General features: G+C 39.3%; 2 protein-coding genes across 3 annotated transcripts; both read left to right on the top strand.

Moving 5' to 3' along the window:
• Nucleotides 1-4,566: 4,566 nt before the first annotated feature.
• Nucleotides 4,567-9,065, top strand: LOC135711444 (uncharacterized). The gene is made up of 7 exons (XM_065234311.1): nt 4,567-4,590; nt 5,517-5,681; nt 6,756-6,884; nt 6,947-7,250; nt 7,318-7,548; nt 7,612-7,703; nt 8,567-9,065. The coding sequence occupies exons 1-7, from the start codon at nt 4,567-4,569 to the stop codon at nt 8,597-8,599; spliced, it is 978 nt and encodes a 325-aa protein (XP_065090383.1). The 3' UTR covers nt 8,600-9,065.
• A 7,501-nt stretch (nt 9,066-16,566) lies between these two features.
• Nucleotides 16,567-17,990, top strand: LOC135711341 (protein AAR2 homolog). 2 transcript variants are annotated; one of them, XM_065234136.1, is made up of 3 exons: nt 16,567-16,714; nt 16,774-17,159; nt 17,223-17,990. In XM_065234136.1, exons 2-3 carry the CDS (start codon nt 16,783-16,785, stop codon nt 17,974-17,976), a joined length of 1,131 nt encoding a protein of 376 aa, XP_065090208.1. In that variant the 5' UTR covers nt 16,567-16,714; nt 16,774-16,782; the 3' UTR covers nt 17,977-17,990. The 2 variants fall into 2 exon arrangements, with proteins under 2 accessions (XP_065090208.1, XP_065090207.1); XM_065234135.1 differs by lacking the exon at nt 16,567-16,714 and having other exon boundaries at nt 16,724-17,159.
• The last annotated feature ends 6,248 nt before the right edge of the window (nt 17,991-24,238 follow it).

Below are 24,238 nucleotides of genomic sequence, written 5' to 3'. Positions count from 1 at the left end.
CTCCACATATCGTCCATCCCAGTCGGGTCTTCATCGCAATCGGTTGACCTAGTTCTCCTTCACGGCTCTTCAGCGTCAGTCCCAGTTGAGCATGCTTCATTCCTATCAGGATGCGTGGACGAGCGTCGTGATATGACTCAACGGGCAGCCCCTCAAGGTGAGGATACAGACGTACTAGCTCATTGAAGTCTAGAGTTTGTTGTGGCAGCATTAATTCGTTAACTGTTCGCACATCGTCTAGCTGGAACTTCCTGGCTTCGTGATGTCTTGCAGCAATGTGAAGCTTGACAATACGAGAATTCTTCTCGTGGCGTTGAGTTCCCCCAGTCCATCGTAGGCAGAGTGGACTCGAAGTTCCACTTAAGTTGAGCTCATCGGCCAGTTCTTGATCGAGCAGTGTCAGCGCAGAACCTTCGTCCAGAAAGGCATAGGTGTGTACCTCCTTCCCTAATCCTGAAAGCACTACCGGGAGGTAGCGGAACAGCACAGAGCTTGATGTTGTCTGATGTGTATTGCAACGATATCCGGAGCTACTAGCTTCAGGTTGAGACGATTGGTGGCTTCCGCTCGGAGTGTTGCTGTTTTCAGTTTTCCTGTTCTGGTCGTTGTGTAGCAGTTCGTGATGCCTATATGTGCATCCGTCTTTGCCGCAAGGTTTGGCCTTGCAGTTTCCCTTGTGTTGGCGAAGGCATGTGCGGCAGAGTCCAAACTCCCTGACTACGGCCCACCTGGAATCCCTGGACAACTCTCCAAATTGCTTGCACTTGTCCGCAGATTTGCAGCTCCCTTTGCATACTAAACACGTCTCCTTGGTGGGTGTTGGTGGAAGATCTACTGCCGCTTTTGTGGACGTATTGGGTTTCGGGTTGTGAGGAACCGTAGACTCAGAGTGTGCGTTAAGATAACTGTCTCCTTTTTTGCTCCGACGAATATCGCTGTGGCCAGGTTTTGCTTCCAGCGATACGGTAGGAAACGTTACCGAACTTGCTGCTTCCGCTAGAGTGTAAACCCATTCGCCGAAGATCGCTAAGTTGACTGTCAGGTGCGTCTTCCGATGTTGAGCCCAACTGAGCTTGTTTGTTGGTGGTAGTTTGCTGACAAGCTGGTGCAACAGAGTGATGTTGTACATATACTCCTCCAAACCACATGACTCAACTGTAGCGCAAAAGTTCTGTACGCTCACTGCGAAACCACCAACGTTTCCAGTCGATCCTCTCGAATAGCTGGTAGTGAGCTTATCTTCCCAATCAGCGAGTGAACAATGACTTCTGGTTGACCGTACAACATCCGCAACGTATCCATAATTCTTTGTACGTTACCGGGATGCATCAGTCTGCACTTGACGGCCTCGTAAGCTTTCCCCTTCAAGCTCCTTTGCAGTCGCACCAGGTTCTCCTCTTCCGAGAATCCACACATAGCTGTCGTGCTATTGAACATGGATAAGAAGATCGGCCATTCTTCTGGATTGCCGGAAAACGTAGGCAAGTCCTTCGAAACAGCTTGCCGTGCCGCAATTTGTGAGCGTGAAAGCTGGAACTGATCGTAGTCATCCATTGGCGTGGGGCTTGCCGAAGATCTTGGGGCACGTGTGACACGAGATACAGCGTGGGTCGATCGATTTGCATCAACAGCCGGCCTGCTCGGGTGGTCGATTTGCACTTGTGTTGACTGAGGCAGAGTATCTGGACTGAAGTGTCCGGAATGCCCATGCACCAAGTCCCGATAAGGGTTATGCGATCCACGTTTTGCTGGTTGAGATTTGGGCTGCAGCTCTGGAATATGCCTGGAAGGTTCCAGATTACAAGATGGAATACGATTCGCTTGTCGTTCCTGCAGACGTATTTCCTGTTCCAACTGTTGCTCCAACAATTGGTTGACGCGTTCTTCTTCTTGATGCAACTGCTGTTGTTGCTCTTGCACGCGTTTCTCCTGTTGCAGCTGTTCTTCACGTTGCCGCTGTTGATACTGCCGAAACGCCTCCCTTCGTTGCCGCTGTAACTGCTCCTCTTGCATTCGTTGTTGCTGTTGCTGCTGCTGATGGTGATTATGAAGTAACTTTTCGTGCTGTTTTTGCTCGTGCAAAGCTCGATCTTGATGGGCGGGATCGGGTGTACACCTAGCAATCTCCGATTGTACACAATTGGTCGTTTCGACCCATTCATCCACCCGGCTTCGTGAGATTATAGAACCAGAACTACGACTTGATCCATTTTCACTAGCCAGGTCCTCCAAAATCTTGTACTTCTTGGCTAGGTATGCTCGGTGTTTTTCTGCTTCTTCATGTTCAGCCACCCGTCGACGTTCTGCTTCTTTCTCTTCTGCTAACTGTCGACGCTCCGCTTCCTCCTGCTCTTCCTGCTTGCGTCGTTGTGCTTGCCGTTCTTCGAATTCCTTTTCCTCATGCAGCCTCAACAACTGTAACTTGGCACGATTTCGCCCAGATCTCTGCGATGACGTACAAGAAACTTCCGAAAACGCCTTGATTAGCTGGATTTCAGGGAGACCTTCCAATGACGGTACGAACAATTTCTCCTTTCGTTCCACGGCTTCTGGTTTCTTCTGCTTCTCCGACGGTAGTAGCGGCTAGGAATGAGTGGACTTCTTAGATTTGCCATCGCGAACAAGCGTCGTTTCTGAGACTTCCTTGACCGACAAAGTACGTTTGGGTGTGAGCTCCTTCCTGGCATCTTTCTGTGTTGATTGTTTCTTCGAAGTCGGCGTAGTTCGCTGGATCCATTTTGCGGTCTTGCAGTTGGTGCAACTCCAGCTCTGGTTGACAACTTCATCCGTTACTCCAACGTAGTCGTAGTGATGCCATCCGTCGCACTCATCACATTGAACCATGTCATCAGTGTCAGGTCCTCCACAGCCCCTACAGGTTTGTCCATCGACAGTTTTCTCCACCTCATCCACCAGTACCACATCATCACTACCATCATCATCACCGTTCTTTTCACCATCTTTAACCACATCACTTTCTTTCGGTTTGGGTGCCTCACCCTTGCTACTTTGCTTATCGGACTTTGAACCTCGACTCGACATGCTCGCGGGTTGACTGTTTCGGTATATAAACGAAAATTATATTATATTGAATTTTAATTCAACGAAAGGGGATTTCCAAAATTATAATTCTCGGCCGGAAACGAAATGAAACGCACGATCCGATTGTTGTAGAGTGAACGAGAATATAATTTTCCTGTCAAATGACAATTTAAGTACATATTAGTTTAAATATTAAGATAAATTGGCTTAGCAAAGGAACTTAGTTTTCTTTACATTCATTAGAACGTAAGATATATGTAAGTTTGTTCCACATTATTTAGATTGTAAGATAGATGTAAGTTTGCGTAACATTTTTCATTTTACAACGCATTCATTGTTCTCAGTTGTTTAGGCCCTAGATGTAAGTTTAGATCATATTTACTTACGTTTAGTATCCCTTTTTAGTCCAGGATCTAGTTTTAGTCTAGCATGTAGTTTACTAGAGGTAGGTCCTAAGTAAATTAAGTTAGGTTAAGAATGTGTATTGTTTCATGTTCCTTTTTTTCAATTTTCCTTACCAGTATCAACACACTAAGATTTTTTTACAGGAGTCAGTATTTTTTTACTGGGTTTTTGAATTGCTGAAAAAGTCGGTAAAAATTCAAATGACCGTTATCCGTAAGGAATCAATGAAATCGACCAATTTTATTTTTTATCATTAAATGGGGTTAACATAACTAAGTATACACAAGTTCAGAACAAATTTTCTTATTAATAAATTTTCCACAGATTTTTAAACTTTTACCGAACAGTTCCGCAATTCAAAAACTCAGTAAAACCGTACTGACTCGATTAGTGTGAACGGCTAGTTCAATTGTTCGAGCCGTAGCACAAATTCACCAGCAAGCAACACGTATCAAATCCCTAATTTTAAGAAACTTTGTTTAGTTCACAACTTAGATTAAGAACAATTAGACTTACCAGCCGCTATAGATATTAGGCACTAGTTTAATTATTTATATGTAGTATTTAATTAGATTAAGCTGAATGTTATAGACGTTTGACTATCAACCTTTCTATGACTACCTTTTGTTTTGGCTTTGTCTTATTCTCTACTCACCAATGGTGACAGTACTCCAAACCTGTCACTCTGTCGTTTTCGGAGCGGCCACCGGGCGGCGTTCGATGCTGTCGGTTCGCAATGTATGCCGACGTTGAAGGTGAGCGCGCTGGCCTAATGGGATAGGCCAACAAGTACCAAAACCAGTTATCAAGGAATCCAGAAAAAAGAATACCAACTAAACCTCCATCCGCAAAAAACGGTACATCTCTGTGTTAATTCTACTCTAGTTCTTACTACCTACTATTAATACCAGAAAATAAATTCTGCTTTTTCTCGTAGGTTTGGCCCAGGGTTGCTTCCACTCACTTGCTATAAAAAATTGTTTTTTTTCGGAATAATGAAATCATTAGATGATAAAATGATATGTTGTGCTTGCAAGTAACAAGAAGAGGGTGAAAAGTGTGTGTTTGACTCATAAAACCAGTCAATTTTGCTTTCAGAGCGTCATCATCACAGATATTATGATTCGTGAGCGTTCACTCAGGGTGAGCGCTCACGAATCGTAAAAGCGCTGATTGTGGCGCACTGAAAGCAATATTGACCGGTTTTATGTGTCAAATACATACTTCACGACCCCTTATTTTAAATTTCAAGTACTAATAACCATTATAACATCTAATGATGTCATAATTCCGAAAAACAATTTTTTTATAGCAAGTGAGTGGAAGCAACCCTGGTTTGGCCAAAGACTAAAGTTCCGTGGTAACAAAGCTTATTTTAATTCTTTTACACGCGGAAAACAGGAGAAAAATTATGACAGTGCAAACAAAACGAACCATGCACTGGCAGAGCAACAATCAATACGAAACTATCGATTTGAAATTGGCTCACAACTTGACTAGCCTATTGGTCCCAAACAAACGATTAACGTATCTCATTCTAGTCAAAATTCTAGTACTAAACTATGTTTGTTTTGATTCTCTATGAAAGTTTGACAGATAAAATGAGGGGTTCGTTGATTTTCCCAGGTTTCGAGGGGTGCATCGATTAGCTTGGGACCGAAGATAGTACCAGAGCTGAGCCAAAAAGTTGAGCACGTTTCTTCCGGACCTACTAGTCTTAGAGTTGCCTCTATGGGCAGAGCCTTCTTGGGTTCACACATGGAATTGAAAAATAATCAAAGAAATAGTTCTCGTTTAGACGTTTAATCACTCATAAGATTTATTGCGCATTTCACACTAAACTGGACAAATAAGCACTGCAACACGATTGCAAAATGTTTTGTTATAGAACATGTGAACTTTAAATCATGAACACAGCAAAAAATAAATTTTAATATTACATCCATGAGGATGCACATCAATCATTCTACTTCGTTTGTGATTTAAGTATTGATTTAAATAGTGTATATAATTATAGTAGTCACTTGTGAAACTAAAAACATTAAATATTTCTTAATTTATTGAAATAGTTATTACCCGGAGCCGCACGGCTTACCTTTGGTCAACATTATGGTTCAGAGATCACGACAACCCCCACTGTTCCTAAAGCTACACCACCCTCACAACCTGAAGAAATCCCCAATCATGAGCAGGATGGCGCTTCCCATACCAATAACGGCCAGCGACGAGGAGATGTAAGTAAAATTCGATGAAAAGGTCTATTCCCAACAAAAATTATAGCTGAATAAGCCTTTTAGCGTATCATCGTATCACAAACGAAGTGGCACACGACTAACTGGCCAAGAAATCAATTAAAATAATGTGGTTCGCTGTAATAGAATTTTCTTAGAAACAATGAATAGTTCGTGTAATTTTACATTGCAAATGCTATGCAAAATTAGACAAGTCATACGTTGTATTCGGGGTAATCGTACATACTAAGAAAATTCTATTACAGCGAACCACATTATTTTAATTGATTTCTTCGCCAGTTAGTCGTCTGTCAGTTTGTGGTATAAGCGAAGGCAACAGCGAAGGTGGAAGCAACGCATAGAAAAATGAGCAAATACACAAACCTTTCTTCTGAGGATGGAACCTTTGCTATCCAATCCGTTCGAAGTATTTACCTTTGAGCGGTAGATGACGTGATTGTGCCTGTCTCATACCGTTCGTTTGAGAAAATGGAAAAGTTGCCAGTCTTCTTGATATGTTGTCTTCGGTATAAGGCTAATGTTTTGGCAAAAATGTATGATTGAAACCCATGAAAAAAAAAATTTAATTTTTGTTTCGTGTAGGAATTTTTCGGGTTGGAATTTTTTTCGATTTATCCGGCATTATATATGTCTACTTTTACAAAAATTATACAGCTTTCTCTCAACTAACAACTGTGGAAGTGCTAAGTTGATTTGAGAGCTGGCGTAAGTCCCAGTGGGGGTGTGATAAAGCCAATATGACAGATTTGCATTAAAAGTATACAGAATTTTAAATGTTTCACCTCATGAACAGATTCTTTAATATGGATCGACGAAAAGTATTTTATACAATTTTGTAATTGTTATGTTAGTTATGTTTTTGAACAAAGTTTGTTTATTCAAATGCACTGCGATTCTCGCTGCGGCTAGAATATAATCTCATGAAGGTTTTAAGCCAGAATATTGATTCGGGATAACTTGCTTGAATTTTGTATTTTATTCAAATTTCCTACATATTGCATTCACCTATTCACAAATTTTACGCATTTACTGATCAATAAAATTATTTTCATTTAGCATGCTGAGGTATTGTTACGACACAGTGGTGGCCAGTATTCAGCGTTCGACATGGCCCAATATGTTTTCTGGACAGGAGATGAAGCCGGTGTAGCTCGGGCAGTCGAAGAATTAATCCAAAAGGGACTGGTATGTTTCCGTTAATTTCTTAATTCAGCTAGTTTACAGTTAAAGCCTTTTTCCAATTGCAGATGACCCGAGAGAATGCCATAAAATTTTTGCGTGACATTCGTCTGGGAATTGATTATCTTCAGAATACATATTCAAGCCGCCCTCTAAAATCAGCAGATCCACATTCGAATACTGAACGTGGAATTGACGTCAGTACTACGGGAACGACCGTCACTGAAGTGCCAACCACAGTTGCTATGCATACAGAATCAGTGGTGGCCAACAGTGGGGTTGGTCAACCAGCAACACTGGCTCCTGAAATCTTGAAGGTCATCGAACGGTTACCAAGTCTACTAAAGCTGAATGATATCAGTGAACAGACTGGTAAAAAATTATTTATGATGCCTAAGATCTAACTTATTCTAAATCAAAATGTTGCATATCTCTGCAGACTCCACACAGGATTACGATGACGTGGTAGGACGATTAAGGTTGGCTGATTTTCTGTACGCTGAATACTCGCTGGAAGAAGTTATCTATCAACTGGCGAAGGTTATGTTCACACAATCATTGACGCGTGGCTCGGAACCGGCACAACATGCGTTGCAGAAGCTTACAGAATTCCTGGAATCAGAAGGCAGTCATGGACGAATTTCACCCATTCTACAAAAGAAGATCCTCGGTATGTCATCAAGGGATAAGTTTATATCCACATAGATTCTAACAAACCGGACTTACATTACAGATGTGCTTCTTGCAGCTCTAGCTGACACGCTAGCCGAGAACCCTGAACTGATGAAAGCTGCACGATCAGCTTTGGGAAAACATATGGATAAGGTAATTATTTTACATCATAGCCCTACCATAGAGGTAACTCTAATAGCGAATTCGTTTATTATTCAGTTCCAACCTGGATCGGGTATCAAGATTGGGACTGCTTGTTTTCTGAAAAACGTCAGTTTGATCGTTTGTTTTTAAAACCCAGCTCAGGTTGAGGTTCGCACTGACAAAAAGTTCGGTTTCGCACTGGGTTGGAACTGGTTCCAACCCCGATAATAAACGAATTCGCTATAAGACTAGAAGCACAAACGAAGTGACAGACGACTAACTGGCGAAGAAATCAATTAAAGTAATGTGGTTCGCTGTAATAGAATTTTCTTAGAAGCTTGTGCCATCATCCACCAGATGGGTTAGTTTTTTTGTTTTGATTTGAACAAAGTTGATTTTGTGTACAATGATTCTTTGACAGTGTGCAAAGAGTGCGTATCATTTTGTCATTTTTTTATGCATTTAAGTTTTGAGTAGAGTGAAAGAGATAGACCAAAATATTCTAGTACATTTGGTGAAAATGCTAGTTCAATCCAATAGTAGTGTTGCCATGTGGTACAATCCAGTAGTAGTGGTGTTGCCATGTGGTACACTGAAAAATTGCAATAGAAGGTTAGTCACCAAAGTTTTCGAGCCGCTCCGTCTGTCACTTCGTTTGTGATTTGCACACTGTCAAAGAATCATTGTACACAAAATCAACTTTGAGCAAAACCAAAACAAAAATACTATCCCATCTGGTGGATGATGGCACAAGCTTCTAAGAAAATTCTATTACAGCGAACCACATTATTTTAATTGATTTCTTCGCCAGCTAACCGTCTGTCACTTCGTTTGTGCCGTAACGATATTCAAATCATTTTTTTTTTCTACAGATTTCACAACGATTCCCACATTATAATCATTAGAATGCAATATATTTAGATACTCAAACACGTGAATTTGTTACCAGCCTTGGAATAGGTCCCAAGGAAACAGCATTTTGAAGGTAAGCTAGAGTGAAAGAATTGAATTCGCTGGATTGTACATCAATACTCAATGGAACAAATGTTCGGATTGATAATCACGGATGTATCTAGCCAATGCAGCATGAAACAAAAAGTAACACAAAGCATTACACCATTAGCTGTTACCACTGAACGGCACGCTGGAAACGAATATACGCAGTATTTTGTTTTTATATTTTGAACACAGTTTCAATAATTGTACAATGTGAACCATGTGAATAGAAATAAATCACTTTTATTTGAAATATTCTGCTAAAATCAATACAATAAATATTGCAAATCTATCAGAATAAGGATCAAGCAAGCTGAATAAGTGTAACTTATAGATAGAAGGAACGAATGAAAAGAAACAGGGAAACAATAATAAGTTTTGACTTGTTTATTACAGTAAAGGTACTTTCTAGGCATGCTTTATCGTCATTAGACCTCACATACATCATAAATAAAATATTGAACACTTAAGCACTTTTTCCAGGCATCTATAACTACAAATCCGAATTGTCCTACAAACAGCTGTGAATTCTGAATGTTTAAAATGTCCTCGAATACACTTAATACCCAACTTAACAATAATTCACCTTTAGCGGCAAATGAGACTAGTAGGAAATATTTACATTTATACAATATTATATCAAAAAGTATAGCAATGTTATATCTCCAAACGTAGTGAATAAATCATATTATTAATCAATGATACAAAAAATGTTTAATTTTTAATGCGATGACATTTCTTCTATCTCCCTTTGCCTGTAATTAAAAAAATAAAGCTTAGTTCATTGCAAAAATCCTTCGTGTATTGAAACACATTTGAAATATTAATACCACAAACGAAGTGACAGACGACTAACTGGCGAAGAAATTAATTAAAATAATGTGGTTCGCTGTAATAGAATTTTCTTAGAAGCTTCTGCCATCATCCACCAGATGGGATAGTATTTTTGTTTTGGTTTTGCACAAAGTTGATTTTGTGTACAATGATTCTTTGACAGTGTGCAAAGCACAAACGAAGTGACAGACGACTAACTGGCGAAGAAATCAATTAAAATAATGTGGTTCACTGTAATAGAATTTTCTTATAAGCTTGTGCCATCAGCCACCAGATGGGCTAGTATTTTTGTTTTGATTTGAACATAGTTGATTTTGTATGCAATATGATCTTTGTGCAAAGAGTGTATCATTTTGTCATTTTTTTATGCATTTAAGTTTAGAGTAAAGTGAAAGAGATAGAACCAACAATCAATACGAAACTAACGATTTTAAATTGGCTCACCACTTTAGTAGCCTATTGGTCCCAAGCAAACGATTAACGTACCCTATTCTAGTTGAAATTCTATTACTACACTATGTTTGTTTTGATTCGCTATGAAAGTTTGACAGATAACATCAGGGGTGTGTGGATTCATGCAGAACATGCAGGGGTGAGTGAAATAGCTTGGGACTGCTTGGGACCGTTGTTCTGGTACTGAGTGAGCCAAAAATAATAATGATTTTCTTCGGGACCTACTAGTCTTAGAGTTACCTCTATGATAGAACCAAAACATTCTAGTACATTTAGTGTTGCCATGTGGTTCAATCCATTAGTAGTGTTGCCATGTGGTACAAGCCAGTAGTAGTGGTGTTGCCATGTGGTACACTGAAAAATTGCAATAGCAGGTGCGTCACCAAAGTTTTCGAGCCGCTCCGTCTGTCACTTCGTTTGTGGTGCAAAGAGTGCGTATCATTTTGTCATTTTTTTTATGCATTTCAGTTTTGAGTAGAGTGAAAGAGATAGAACCAAAACATTCTAGTACATTTGGTGAAAATGCTAGTTCAATCCGGTAGAAAGTGTTGCCATGTGGTACAATCCAGTAGTAGCAAAAATCAATACGAAACTAACGATTTTAAATTGGCTCACCACTTTAGTAGCCTATTGGTCCCAAGCAAACGATTAACGTACCCTATTCTAGTTGAAATTCTATTACTACACTATGTTTGTTTTGATTCGCTATGAAAGTTTGACAGATAACATCAGGGGTGTGTGGATTCATGCAGAACATGCAGGGGTGAGTGAAATAGCTTGGGACTGCTTGGGACCGTTGTTCTGGTACTGAGTGAGCCAAAAATAATAATGATTTTCTTCGGGACCCAGTGGTCTTAGAGTTACCTCTATGGTAGTAGTGGTGTTGCCATGTGGTACACAGAAAAATTGCAATAGCACACGCTTACTCGAAAGTTCACATTTAATGAGTATCTTGTACTCATTTTTTATATTTGTTCTTATATGTCAAAAAATGGGTATTTTCATAAAGATTAAAAAGGGTATTTTTTCTTCATTTTTGAAAATATCTTAAGGCAGAAAAAATGAGTAATAATAATAATCATTGTCAACAGTCTGATAAACTGAAAACTAAAAGCACGGAGTATTCAGATTGTGAAATGTCTTGTCATTCTTGCAAATCGGTCGAAATTCTCGGTAAAAATGCTCGGACTAGTGCTGTTATTATAAGATCACACAACGTAGATGTGATTGAGCCAGTGAATTCCTTTCGGCCGATGTTCGTTAAGGCTAAAAACGAGCACAGTAAAATAGTGCTTTGGACGGCAGTTCCAATTAATCATGTTTTGTTGTCGTTGACATCATCCACATCCAGAGGGCCAGTCACTTTCGAATATATGGGAATGGTAGGAAACCATTTGGAAATGCATGAAAATTTTCAGTTTTTATACATTATCGTCTTTATGGGCAGTTTTTGATGCATGAAAATTGCACGAATACATTACTATGGTGATAAGGTAAACACTCGTTTATTTGTTTCCTTCTGTGAAAGCATATTTCAAGAGCAAATTTTCATTATGTCGTAAGTAACATCCGCACCAATCCGAGAAAAATAAAGTTTTGTTTTGATGACCGAAAAGTTATTCCTATTTTCAAGTAAACACATATAATCTCATAGTGATAGCAATGTTTAACATATTTAGCAGGGTTTTAATCATACAAATGCAAATCGCTAGCTTTCATGCTAAAAAATACTGGTTTTTGAGTCAAAAGTGATTATACGTCGTTTGGTGGCCCCTATTGTTACTTAAGTCAAAGTGTATTTACCAGGATATTCGGGAGAATTATCAATTACGTCTCCTTACGTGCAGCCCATTCATCATTTTAGGACCACCGAAATCATCTTAGCAACAAACAGATCGATTTTTTCACTTTAATAATGAGAAAGCGAAACGACGAACGTACACTTTTCACGGGTTTCTCAGCGCTGTTACTTAAGTCAAACGGCATCTCCATAGAAATTGGGTGACTTAAGTAACATCGAAAACTATTTTGATCGGAAGGTGATTACGTCAAAAAGCAATTTGACTGGTAAATAAATTTAAAAATGGGATTTGATCCTATATTCGGACAGTATATAGTGTAATAGCAGGAGAATCGATTGACACTGATAGCTCGGCTTTGTTTACCTTTGTTACATTCGACGTAATGAAAATTTGCTCTTGATTTAGTCACAAATCGTGGATTTTCTGATATTCTCCATACTGCAAAAATGATTTTCCTACCACTAAATGGGGCGCCATCTCTCGGATCTTCAGTATAGCTACTACTCAAATCATATAATTAATTGTTACGAGGTAAGGAAAAGACATGAAACCATGCTAAAATTCTAACAAGTGTTCCTGTTCCAGATTAGCGGAGATCTTCGAGAAGGAAAACGACATGCTCAATTATCTGAACGTTTTCGATAAGCAGCATCCATCATCGGATTGATTCCTGCAGTGATCATATGAGAAAAACGATCTTACGGAAGCACTACTTAATGCCTCGTTTGGTCAATGAATGTATAAGAAATAGATAAATGTTCATCAATACATATTTTGATCCGTTTAATATTAATTCTGGTTCAATAAAAATTATGAATTTTTTTTACAATTTTAGCTTTTTCATTAGTTTAACATGTTAAAAGTTTAATAACAGGCAGCTCCATGAAGCAAACATTAAAAAAGAGTACTTTTTACCCATGGGCAGAAAAAACAAAATACCCATTTTTTGAAGTATTCGTCGAATACTCATTAATGAGTAAACTCGGTTTTACTCATTTAATGAGTTAAGCCACTTTTCTTAAAAATGGGTCTTTTTTTTACTTATTAATGGGTACTTTCAAGTTAGCGTGTATTGCAATTTTTCAGTGTACCACATGGCAACACCACTACTACTGGATTGTACCACATGGCAACACTACTACCACAAACGAAGTGACAGACGACTTAGGCTCTGAACCATTTGGTGGATTATTTTAACTTTTGGTTAAAATTTGACAGATGGAAAGTTATCGATTAACCCTGCTATCCGAGCGTGGTTATTTCTGACAGACAAGAAGTTAAATTTTGACGACCGTAGCTCGAAAACCGGTCGATCGACAGCACGGGGATTTTCGAACATAGAAAATAACTTTCGAAATGTCACTTTTAACCACGAGTTAAATTTAACTCAGCAAATGGTTCACAGCCTTACTGGCGAAGAAATCCATTAAAATAATGTGGTTCACTGTAATAGAATTCAGTGCCAACATTTCAAAGGGGCGTAATTGCATTTGTAAACAATGGCTTTAGCCGTTGATTTCTCGCAAATAAAAGCTTACTCATGAAAATTGATTGCACCAACAGGTAGAGGAATGTTTCCTCTTCCAGCTAGCATTGTTAATTTGGAGGAGTGAGCTTTTATTTGCGAGAAATCGACGGCTAAAGCCTTTGTTTACAAAAGCAATTACGCCCCTTTGAAATGTTGGCACTGAATTTTCTTGGAAGCTTGTGCCATCATCCACCAGATGGGTTAGTTTTTTTGTTTTGATTTGAACAAAGTTGATTTTGTGTACAATGATTCTTTGACAGTGTGCAAAGAGTGCGTATCATTTTGTCATTTTTTTATGCATTTCAGTTTTGAGTAGAGTGAAAGAGATAGAACCAAAATATTCTAGTACATTTAGTGAAAATGCTAGTTCAATCCAGTAGTAGCAAAATACTATCTCTTTCACTCTACTCAAAACTGAAATGCATAAAAAAATGACAAAATGATACGCACTCTTTGCACACTGTCAAAGAATCATTGTACACAAAATCAACTTTGAGCAAAACCAAAACAAAAATAGTATCCCATCTGGTAGATGATGGCACAAGCTTCTAAGAAAATTCTATTACAGCGAACCGCATTATTTTAATTGATTTCTTCGCCAGTTAGTCGTCTGTCACTTCGTTTGTTATTTAAACCATCAATATACGCCTTTTTAATGCACCACCAATGTAGAGTGCGCCACGCGAGTTCGAGAAGAAACGTCAACCAAACCGTTTGTTTACATCAGAATAAGTATTTTCTCCAACGCACACACAAAGAACAAAAATTGTTGCTATAAAAATAATGCATAATCAAATTAAAAGTTTCCCAAAATTCGTAGTTTCAACTAGAGTCGGTGTATAATGAGTCACGCCAAGAGTGAAGCCAAGTCTACCTATTGAGCTGTCAAACCGGCTACCTATCGTGCAGAGTAAACAAACATTACGATGCTATGAAAGGTCCACGAAAGGTATTGCAATAAAATATAAAATATAATCGAAGAAATGATCATAAACTCGCAGTGAGCAATAAATTGTCATGGGATACGTTTGGTAATGATCACTTATGAGAATTTCTACTATTTTTGGTTGAGATAATTTGACTAAATCACTGATATAATGATTTACTACAGCCGCTATTTTTTTCTCGCTAGAAGTCATTTGAAGTTGATGTAGAAGTCCTCTGTTGCCAAGTGAAAAGAAAGGGAATCTTTCGAAAACCGTGATGCGAGTTCAACTGTTTTTCTCTTGGCGTGACTCATTATACACCGACTCTAGTTTCAACTATGAAAGTTTTCAAAATTAAACTTATATTTTTGGTTTAAAAATGTTTCTTTCACTTTCGACTTGTAATTTTAAAAGTGATTTTTTTAAGATAAAAGTTGTAAAACTGTCAAAATACCTCTTCATTGCGTAGTTTTTGACAGTACTGGACCTCCGTTTCCCGCTAAATTTGACATGGGAAATAAAAAATAAAACAAAACCAGCTGTGAGAACTTGCAGGAGTAGAAGCAGTGTATTCTATTTTTTCATATATTTCATCCGCCGGCACGATAGTTTCCCTTCTTTACGATACGAATAATAATATGGAGGCACCCGCGGGGACACTATCGAGTGGAAGGATACTCCAGTTGCCGGATTTGGAGGTAAGTTGATGAAATTTTTGAAGACTTTCGATCTTGCTTCCGATTTGACTAATTGATGTGTTTTGATCTTCAGCAGCCTCGTCAGTCTTGCCGGAAAGGAAAGCTACTCCCATCAACCATCACCATTAAGCAGGAACTTTTTTTCAAGCACGTCCCCACACCGAGCCTATCAGGAAATAATTATTCAGATATCAACTGTACCATTAGTGTAAAATGCTTCCAATGGAAGATTCCATAATGCAGTGGCCTTTCAGTGATGATTGAAAATTTTAATAAACTAAAATGAATTAAATTAAATATGTATGTGTTTCATTTTTCTAAAGCAATAAATAATATTTGAGATGAAAACGTACACCATTGCGATAAAAATGCCCATCTTTTAAATTAAAACCTTTAATGAGTATATTTAAAAACCATAGGCTATTAGATTGACAGTTCTACAATTCGATTTGAAAGTTTCAACTTTTAAAATTAAAAAATGAGCTACTTTTGAATTGACAGTTGGCCGACTTTTGTTTTGAATGCAAAAGACTTTCTACCAAAAAGAACCAACGCAAACTTTTAATTCTATGGTTTTTTTAATTTTATTAACGATAATTTTTTGTGTGCAAATAACAGCATTTTTCATTCAAAATCTTGCCAATTTCCATCGGTAATTGTCTTATTGTACGATTTTCCACAAATCTGAACTGATTTGCACCTTAACTATTCACCCACAAGAAATCCGGAAGATCATAACCACTAAGGCACTTTTCTAATTTTCTATTATTTTCAACAAAAATATTCCTGAACACCAGCAGGATTTATTCAAAAACGTTACAGAATTGAATTTTTCAACTGTAGATTAAGTTTTGCAGCATCTCAGATGAAACAATTTATCAGGAAAAGTAAAAAAGTGTTCCGCTTCCTGTGTCTCAAGGCAAACATTTATGCTCACAACACTCTTTTTGACGTTCTCCTATTCACCACCAGAGGTTGAATCGATCGTTTAGTTTCTATTAAAAAGGCCTATAGTAATTGGCAAATCAAAGTTGGTACTCGTGGAGAATAGAAGAACTATGAAAGTGATGATGGTTTCAAAATTTTACACGGTGAGGTATACGAGTACAATCTTAAAATGCTTCTGTTTTGTAAATGGAGCATTTTATTTAAATCTGGTTTCTGCTATAGTGGTAGAAAAGCTGAAATCTATGTATACACTTAAAAATCTGAAAAGAAATTTCATTTTTAATTAAATATTACATCCAGTTAGAAACAAAGTAATAATGTTAGATGATCGTGAAGGGCACTAGTCAAAAAAATTTAAAATTTACAAGACATGTGGATCATATTCGACCGAGATAATCAACTTTTAAAAGTGTCCGAAATTCGAGTTTAAGTGTCCGAAATTTGAATCGGCACCTTTTGGGTTCTTTTTTCTTAGCGTGCAGACATAGTTTTTGACACTCATACACTTTATAAAAATCAACTGGCATCCCTGATGTCAAACCAAACGGATCCATAATAAATTCGACAGTGAGCATGCATAAGAGCGTAAACGCGATGATCGATTCTCTTCGTTGATTAGCTTTTTTAAATAACTCACTAGATTTAACGTTTCTCGGTGCGTTTGATGTTGCTTTTGAAAGCCAATACAAACTGTTATAACTCTGCGTTTAAAAAAATCCTAGAAAATTATTTCGCTTAGCTGCAGCATTGCAAAGAGAAAATAGAAGAAGAGAATCGATCATCGCGTATACGCCCTTATGCATGCTCACTGTCGAAATACATTTGGATTTGGAACGTAAATGTTTGATCTAAAAAAAATCTAAATATCGTGATATTTAATACATATAATTGTAGTACAAAACGATGGCTAGCTCCTCTAGCATCACATTAGCTACAATGTCTCCGGAGGGGGCATTAAAATTGTTTGAAAATGGTGCTGTACTCATCATTGCTGGCGTTCCGCCGGGGACCGAGTTCGGAATCGATCAATCGTCTTTCCTTGTTGGAGAAGATTTCCGAGGCGTCAAAATGATTCCAGAAGGAGTACATTTCGTATACTGTGCCTCACAAGGACCGTACGGTGATGCTGCACCTCGTGTGGGATTTGTTCACTTTTTTAAGCGTGGTGAAATAGTGGTCCGAGAGTGGGATAATGATAAAGAAGAACTGAAGCTCAGAATTCATGACGATGTTGTTGGCGAAGTTGGTAGGATTAGGGAGAATCTTAAAAATCTCGATAGGTAAGCTCGTAGTGGATTAAATAATGCGAAAGGATACGAATTATTAGATCATTTGATATTCAGGTTTCTGGCACCTTTCGATTACGATGGACTTGGAAAGTGGAAAAAACTAACAGGAAATATCACAGCAGAAACTGTCCGAAGACTCGCACCTGACTGCGGAGTGGTTCGTAATACAGTAGAACTGCTATCATGTAGCGACAAAGACCGTCCTAGAGGCGATTCAACATTGTCGGCAAACTCCACGAGACTTGCCAAAATACGATCGTTTATGAATGAAGAGGAATTGCTTCCAAACCTCAAATCTATTCCGGGTACTGCGCCAAGATTTACAACACTTCCTCTACGCTGTCCGAAAGATGCAACCCCTGCAGAAGTATCTCAACACCACATGGATTCGATAGCTGCAGTAGAGCAATTGCTTCAAAACAGTGAGGCAGCTATATTCGAAGAGATTCAGTTTTCATTCATTCTGTTCTTATGCGGACATTCCATCGAGTCCCTAAATCATTGGAGGAAAATGTTGTTGCTTCTTAGTAACTCGGAGAAAGCTGTTGAAAAATACCGGAATTTCTACAGAAATTATCTTACCGTTCTTCAGTTCCAACTACCCGAACTACCAGTGGAGTTGATGGAGCAAACGGAATCAAACACGGTTTATTTGGATGTAAGGAGTCTGCTTCTCAATAGTTATCAGGTCGGGATTACATCGGTGGCGCAGTCTTTGGAGAAGAGTGTGAGAGGAACGTTGCTGTGGAAGTTTGAGGGTTTATTTGACGAAGACCCCGAGGATATGCCTACCGTAGTAGAGTTGTGAATATAGGGATACTTAAGAGTAAGACATGCCTGTTCCAGATGATTCGTTAGTTTAAGTATCCGAAAACCTATTTGACAAAGAAATTTATAGTTGAATTTGCTACCAAAAAAAAATCGTCTGCTGCCAGTTTTGAGACTTTTTTTCTGGAGCAGTTAATTTGCGCTTGATGAATCCTATTTTTTTTCCTTGATTTGTTTTCCATGCTGAGCACCAATGCTACCGACGCCAAGCAGGCAGCTCCCACACCTGTACCTTAACTATTTATCGACCCATCAATTTCAACCGGAGACCAACGGCTTTACTTCCCTTTCGAAGGAAGGCGTGATAAGAGATGTTATGCCTCAGAACATCCCTAGGATTGAACCCATACGGAGAAAAAAAAAACTACCCAAAATTTGAGTTCATTTTACTTAATTTCGAGGTCAGCTTCTCACTCGCACTCGTTATTGATGTCAAAAAAGGAACGAGAGATTCGACCCAACGATATCTTCTTCTTTTTCGCATTTCAAGCTTATTGCTTAGTGCATATAAGCTTATTGCGTGTTCTCAACTTAGTGTTCTAAATGCACTTCCTCAGTTATTAATTGAGAGCTTTCGATGCCAATACCAATGCATGAATTTGTATATTGTGTGGCAAAGCACAATGATACTCTATGCCCAGGGAAGTCGAGAAAATTTCCAACCCGAAAGAAGATTCAATCGACCGGGCCCAGAAATCGAACCCGCTGCCTCCGGTTTGGTAATACAGTCCCTTTACTGACTAGGCTTTGAGGCCCCTCGACCCAACCTCAGCCTAATAAGTTATTTTTGAGTAAATTGCATATAAGTTATTTTTGAGTAAATTGCATATTCTCAAATTTACGTGAATACTTCTTTTTTCCTTTATTTAACGTCGGTCTCTGTTCCGCAATCTAGTGCCAATCACCGACGGACATCGATTGCCATCCATTGACGGCAATCGAATGTGCAGGAAGGCAGCTTCCACACCTGCATAGGATATCGCACCCATTCACAACACACACGGACCGGGACCAACGGCTTTACTTCCCTTCCGAAGGAAGACGTGACCAGAGATTTTTATGCCTCAGAAAAATCCCACCGACCTCGGCTGGGATTGAACCCAGACCCATCGGGGTGTTAGAAAGCAGTCACGCTTACCACTACACCACCGGCGCCGGCATTTAAACGCCGTCCAGACTGGAGAGTTATAACATGTTATAACGGTTGTCTAATAATTGCAACACAGAAACCACTCAAATAATTGCAACACAGAAACCACCATCAAGATAGCGCTATAACATGTTATAACTCTGTAGTCTGAACTTACTATTACGTGAATTAATTTTAGTGTATTATGCCTTGTTCAGACCAGGGCGTCACAATATCAGCTTCAATCGAGCAAATCGATGCGACGAAGAGACAGCTGGCTTTCTTTTTCTGTTAAATTCGAACAGCTTCGCAGCATTCTAGAACCTCAGCCGGCGTCGAGGTCGGCGTGCACAAACAAATCAGTGTCAACATTTCAAAGGGGCGTAATTGCATTTGTAAACAATGGCTTTAGCCGTCGATTTCTCGCGAGTAAAAGCTCACCCATGAAAAATAATTACACCAATAGGTAGAGGAATGTTTCTTCTACCATTTAGCATTGTTATTTTGAAGGAGTGAGCTTTAAGATGCGAGAAATCGACAGCTAAAGCCATTGTTTACAAAAGCAATTACGCCCCTTTGAAATGTTGGTACTGAAATGTTCAATCGCTTGTATCTCTTTCTCCCGTCGCTCCATTGGTCTTCCTTTCAAGTTTCGGTGAAACGGATGATCGAAAGAGCGCTCGACTTTGATAGTTTTCTCTTTCATGAAACACATCAACAGAGGTTTCACGACGTATATGACGGAAAATGAAATTACACATTTAAAGCATTTCTCACGTGAAAGCACTTGAAGATTACACGTAATATGTTTAATTTATCTTCCATCCACATAGGGGAATTTACGTATTCTCGGCAACTTAAGCAATGACCTTCTTTCTATAGCCTTTTTCTCTAAGGAACGCACACATATGCAGTATTGGTTTGTTTACAATCTTTTGCTGCCAGCTGCTCTAACAATTTCAGTCGAAAGAATTGTCAAAAACTGTTTTGAAACGCTTTTACAAAGCTCCAATCTTCTCTAGTGAGAGCGAGTATTGTCGGCAACCAGTTTTTCTTCGGCAACCGTTCCATTTGAACTGCATGTAAATCTGCTGTTCTATTATCGGCAACTCGAAATCAGCTAAAATTTGTAGTGCGTGTGTTGCATTTCAAGAAAACCTTGCTAGATTACTTGTTCTCAGTGGTAAAAATATAGTCAAATTGAAGCTGAAAGCATAAAGAATCGTTTGCATGCATTCAGCGAAGTGTTTTCGGAAGAAAATCCATTGAAAATAGTGTTTCAATTTGTGTTGCCGAAAATAGTCTGTCATGCCAAAGCCGTCATTTCCCCTATTTATCTAAAAAAAATTAACGAAAACGGGACATAACGCATTTTAAACAAATTGAAAGAGCGGTGATAGAGTGTTCGTGGAAGGGGATTGAAAGCCATAATGAGGTTTCGTTTAACTAGAAAATCGACATTACTTACATTGAAAGCGAGGAACAAAGCAACGACGAGAAGATCCACACCCGCATAACCGCGAACCATAACATAAACCTTACCTAAAATGGTTAAAATTGTTTATAATCCCTGCTAAACTTCAACTGAAATGGTTATGGAACTTTACATGAACGTTTAATGATAAAGTTTTAACCTTAAGTATTATAGTTTTTTGCAAGTGGACCTTACAAATAATGGGTTGTTAAGAACCATTACCATTCAAAATTCTTGTTTTCTCCATACAAAGAAAACTATACTAAAACCTTTTAACTTATGGTTTGAGAACATTAATGGTAATGGTTATGGTAACCAGTAAGGTCCATGAATGGTTTTGTAACATCGATCAACTTTATGTGGAATATATCGCGAATTGGTTGCCTGTAAATTACTGATTACCAATTCACGATATATTTCACGTAAAGTTGAGTGATAATACAAAACCATTAATGGACCTTACTGACTACCATAACCATAACCATTAATGTTCTCAAACCATAAGTAAAAACGTTCTAATATAGTTCTCTTTCCGAAAATGTATGGAGAAAACAATAATTTGGAATGGTAATGGCATAGAGGTAACTCTAAGACTAGAAGGTCCCGAAGAAACGTGCTCAACTTTTTGGCTCAGGTCTGGTACTATCTTCGGTCCCAAGCTAATCCATTCACCCCTCGAAACATAGGAAAATCCACTAACCCCTCATTTTATCTGTCAAACTTTCATATCGAATCAAAACAAACATAGTGTAGTACTAGAATTTCAACTAGGATGGGTACGTTAATCGATTTGCTTGGGACCAATAGGCTAGTCAAGTAGTGAGCCAATTTAAAATCGTTAGTTTCGTATTGATTGTTGGTAATGGTTCTTAACAACCCATTATTTGTAAGGTCCGCTTCCAAAAAACCATAATACATAAGGTTAAAACTTTATCACACAGACGTTCATGTAAAGTTCCATAACCATTTCAGTTGAAGTTTAGCAGGGATTATAAACAATTTATAACCATTATCGGTAAGGTCATGTGATGGTTCGCGTTTATGCGGGCAGCCAGCGTTTCCTTCTAAAACGCTGTCCAGACTGCAGAGTTATAAGGGGCTGTTCATTAACTACGTAGACAGTTTTTTGGGATTATTGACCCTCCCTCCTCCCCCTGCGTAGACAATTGTCAATACAATTTTTTTTTAAATTTGTATGGGTCGTGGATAATTGTCAAACCCCCCCCTAAACTGTCTACATAGTTTATGAATAGCGCCTAACATGTTATAACGGTTGTCAAATAATTGAAACACAGAAACCACCATCAAGATAGCGCTATAACATGTTATAACTATGTAGTCTGCACGTAATGCCTTGTTCAGATTACAGAGTTATAACATGTTATAGCGCTATCTTGATGGTGGTTTATGTGTTGCAATTAGTTGACAACCGTTATAACATGTTATAACTCTCCAGTCTGGACAGCGTTTAAAGCGTGTTTCTTTTTCATTATCATTTCTTGCTGATAGTCTAGCTAGGCGTTACAGAAATGAAGCGTTGAACACATGTGTATGAGAAAAACAAAACTCGAGTTCATTTTAGTGTGTGTGTGTGTGTGCGTGTGTGTTTTTTTTTTTTTTTTTTTTTTTTTTTTTTTTTTTTTTTTTTTTTTTTTTTTTGGCAAGGAGGAAACCTTCAAAAAGGCCATCGTGCCACCGCTTGACGACTGGGCGCACAGTCGCGGTGACACGGTGTGTGGGATTCTTACCGCACTAAAACCTCCTTAGACGCCTTGCCCTTTTCCCCCGGAACCACTTGTCGTATTACTTCGGAGGGGGCCGTGCATTACGTACCTCACTTTACCTCAGCTAATTGGCGCTTCCAGTTCGCTGATCGTCTCTCCAATTTGTGAGCCATTTATCTCCCAGCGTCACGTTCTACTCGGTTATCCCTGGTGGTGGATACAGCCTACTCTGACGGAGAGTTCTCCCGGCTTCGGCTTTCAGTTCGCACTTGTGTGAGCACATTACTACTTTCTAGTTGGTCTTCCCGCCATTTTCGCTGCAGCGCTGACATGATCTGCGTTACTGCTCTGCTGACGGCGTTAAAGGTGCCCTCCTCTCGACACATTTCTTCGACGACATTCTCCGTGCTAAGGGCGAGCATATCCTCTCGCACATCATCAAATCTAGGACATTCGAAGACCACGTGCTCTGGTGATTCTTCCACATTCCCACACTCCGGACAGAAGGGTGACGTTGTGTGTCCGAACCGATGCAGGTACTTCCTGAAGCAGCCATGACCAGACAGGAACTGCGTCAAGTGGAAGTTGACTTCTCCATGCTTCCTGTTCACCCAGGTCGAAAGAGTCGGTATTAGCCTGTGTGTCCATCTACCGTTCTCTGCTGCATCCCACTCCTGCTGCCACTTAGCCATCGACTCCGTTCTCACCATTTTTCGTACTCCTCTGGTTTCTCTCGTCATATAGCACTCGTAGTCCTCCGCCAAGGTGATGCCGATTGGGATCATACCGGCGATAACGCATACTGCCTCCATCGAAATGGTTCTGTACGCACTCACGACTCGCATGGCCATGAGCCGGAACGTACTGCTCAATTTCCTTTGGTTCTGCTTCGTTTTCAGCGCTTCAATCCAGGCTGGACCTCAAGTGTGTGCGTGTGTGTGTCTGTGTGTGTGTGTGTGTGTGTGTGTGTGTGTGTGTGTGTGTGTGTGTGTGTGTGTGTGTGTGTGTGTGTGTGTGTGTGTGTGTGTGTGTGTGTGTGTGTGTGTGTGTGTGTGTGTGTGTGTGTGTGTGTGTGTGTGTGTGTGTGTGTGTGTGTGTGTGTGTGTGTGTGTGTGTGTGTGTGTGTGTGTGTGTGTGTGTGCGTGTGTGTGAGTATAATCCATCGCCCTCTGTACCGGCAGAGTTTTTATGGAAGAAACTTATCTGCGTTTCTGTATGTCGAATGTGCAAATATGTTTAGCCCTGGAGATGGAAGGTGACAGCTCTATCGTACATCAAACGACCCATTTCAAGAATGCCTGTTTCTGCACGTACATTCTGAGGTCATTTTCTGATACAATAGGCCCCGCAAAAATACACAAGTGTATTCTCACTTCCAGAAAAAAAAAAACTTTTTATTCTGGCACGTATTTAGTTATAAAATGATTAGGATATATGTGTAGAATAAAATAAAAATCAAGTGCACTTATCTGGTTGTTCCAATGTGATGAGTGAGTCTCCATCGTACCTTGATGTTCACGTCTCCTTTCCCGTTTCCTTGTTTCTTGTGCTACGTTGTTTGTAAATTTGTTTTATGCATCTAAATTACCTTTGTTGTGATACATCCTTCAACGAAAACAAATTTTATTCCCCCTAATTCTGCGAGTCACGTGACTCTCTGTCACCGGTGAGGTGACAATTGTCACCTCGTGTGAGGTGACTCTCCGTGCAAATCAAATGGAGAGTCACCTCACACGAGGTGACTATTGTCACCTCACCGGTGACAGAGAGTCACGTGACTCGCAGAATAGGGGGGATTGTATTCCCCTGCTTTTCTGGGAGGACATTCGCGTTCCATGTCACTGGTCATCTTTAGGTCACCCAGCACTTGGAATGTGCACTCCGTCGGTGTTATATGCAAATTGCAAAAGAAAGA

Source organism: Ochlerotatus camptorhynchus, unplaced genomic scaffold (genome assembly GCF_037179485.1).
Source record: "Ochlerotatus camptorhynchus isolate MF236.1 unplaced genomic scaffold, CSIRO-AGI_Acam_v1.1 ptg000432l, whole genome shotgun sequence".
Taxonomy (NCBI): Eukaryota; Metazoa; Arthropoda; class Insecta; order Diptera; family Culicidae; genus Ochlerotatus; species Ochlerotatus camptorhynchus.
Note: the sequence above shows the minus strand (reverse complement) of the source record. Positions and strands in the feature narration are given on the sequence as shown.